The 2,222-nt window shown below is 37.0% G+C and overlaps 1 protein-coding gene across 1 annotated transcript; it reads right to left on the bottom strand.

The window, feature by feature from the left end:
• LOC108295135 (olfactory receptor 5F1) lies at window positions 1-945 on the bottom strand. Its single transcript, XM_017517177.1, has one exon. The coding sequence runs from the start codon at window positions 943-945 to the stop codon at window positions 1-3; it is 945 nt and encodes a 314-aa protein (XP_017372666.1).
• Window positions 946-2,222: the final 1,277 nt, after the last annotated feature.

Raw genomic sequence — 2,222 nt, 5'->3', positions numbered from 1 at the left:
TTACAGAAATGAAGGGATATTTTTCCTGATAATGACATACACTAAAGTCTTCTTTACTTCCTTATTCCTGAGGCTGTAGATCAGAGGATTCAACATGGGGATCACCACTGTGTAGAACACAGAAGCCACTTTGTCCTGATTCAGGGAGTAGCTGGAACTAGGTCTCAGGTAAGTGTAGATGGAGGTGGCATAGAACAGAATTATGGCTGTCAGATGAGAGGCACATGTGGAGAAAGCCCTGTGCCTCCCCTCTCCTGAATGAATAGAAAAAATGGAGAAGAGAACATAGGAGTAGGAGGAGAGGATGACTAGCAGAGCCCCAACCATATTCACACCAGCAAAAGTGGAAAAGATGCTTTCCTTCAAGTGTGTGTCAGAACAAGAGAGCTTGAAAAGTGGGGGACTGTCACAGAAGAAGTGATGGATGACATTGGAGCCACAGAATGGCAAGCTGCTGACATAGCTAGTGTTGACCATGGAGTTCAGCAATCCTGCAGCAAAAGCCCCAGCTGCCATTTTAAGGCAGACTGTCCTGGACATAATCAAGGTGTAAAGCAGCGGGTGACATATGGCCACATACCGGTCATAGGCCATTAACCCAAAGAGGATGCATTCGGTTGTTGCCAGGGCGATAAAGAAGTACATCTGCAGGAAGCAGACAGCAAAAGAGATGGTTTTCTTCTCTGACAATAAATCTGCCAGCATCTTCGGGGTGATGGTGGTTGAGTAACAAACGTCCACAAAGGACAGGTTAGCCAGGAAGAAATACATGGGTGTGTGAAGTCGGGAGTCGATCCTGATTAAGAGGATCATCCCGATATTCCCCAATATTGTAAGCGTGTAAATCACAAGAAAAAACAGAAAGAGGATAATCTGTAGCTCCAGTGTGTCTGTTAATCCCAACAGGATGAACTCAGTCAGTGAGGTATAATTTTCTCTAGACATTTATGACAAATATATTTTGTGTAGTCTTCGTGTTAGTTGTAAATATTTTCCTCTCTAAAAGTTAACCAAAAAAAAAATGTTAGTTGGACAATCACATATGGCAAAGAAATAAACAAAAACCTAGGATAATATGTCATCATGAATAGAATAACTGAAATAAGAGAAATATTAGAGCACTCGTGGATAATCATTTGCATGTAATAAATGATTGTATTGAATTGGATTTGTAGGCGTCTGAAATCACTAGCTTAAGTCCACATTCTCAATTTCTGCAAATGCAAATACTTTGTTCTATTGTTTGTATACTAGCCCACATCCAGAATGTAAAAGGATAAAAATATTCTTACTAAAATTTCTCTCATTCTCAGAGCAGGTATGCGAATTTAACTCAAGTACATTTTTCTCTTTTCTCAAAACCTCTCTGTACATTCTTCAACTCCAAAGTTCATATTTCATCTCCTGATAATGGCTTATGTGTAGCCCTAAGCGGCGATAACAGTGACCATTTCAAATACTCAGTATTTGGCATCTATCATATCCTTAAAAATGGTTTAGCAATGTTTTAAAAGTGAACCAAATGATTGTTATACTAGTGTCCACTATCAAGCTAATTCCAAGAAACAGCCAACAGGGTACCTGTGTCTGCTAATCCCAATAGGATGAACTGAGTCTTTGAGGTATAATTTTTTTTAGTCGTTTATTAGAAATGTATTTTATGTAAACTTTGTATGAGAAGAAAATGTTTCTCTCTTTGAAAGTTTATATAAAAAATAGAAACGTTAATAAGGATATTCACATAGGGAAATAACCTAGCATAATATGGCATAGTAATTAGAGTTACTGAAGAATGATTAGAAGGCAAATGGATCAGCATGTGAATTTAATAAAAAATTGTCTCTATTGAATCTGGGTCGTAGGTCTTTCAAATTTCTGGTCTAAGTCCACATTCTTCAGTTTCTGTAAATATGCAAACATTGTACAATTTTTTCTATACCAACCCTCATTCGAATGTGACACATTACTGCTAAAATCACTCCTATTTTCTATGAAGGTATGTGGGTTTCACTCAAATACATTTTTCTCTTGCCCTCAAATCTACCCTACACATTTAACTCTAAAATTTACACATGACCCCCACTGCAATAATAGTAATCATTTCAAGTAACAAATATTTTGACATCTATTATATCCTTAAGAATGCTATTTAATGTTTTAAAGTAATCTGAGCACCTATTTTAGTTACAAAGGACATTATCAAATTAATCCTATGTAGCAGA

The sequence above is a fragment of the Cebus imitator genome, unplaced genomic scaffold, assembly GCF_001604975.1.
Source record: "Cebus imitator isolate Cc_AM_T3 unplaced genomic scaffold, Cebus_imitator-1.0 Scaffold622, whole genome shotgun sequence".
NCBI lineage: Eukaryota > Metazoa > Chordata > Mammalia > Primates > Cebidae > Cebus > Cebus imitator.
The sequence above is the reverse complement of the archived record's forward strand: the minus strand, read 5'-3'. Positions and strand labels throughout refer to the sequence as shown.

What these genes read in the sequence shown, in the direction of transcription:
- LOC108295135 (XM_017517177.1), bottom strand. Translation starts at nt 945, where the DNA reads ATGTCTAGAGAAAATTATACCTCACTGACTGAGTTCATCCTGTTGGGA.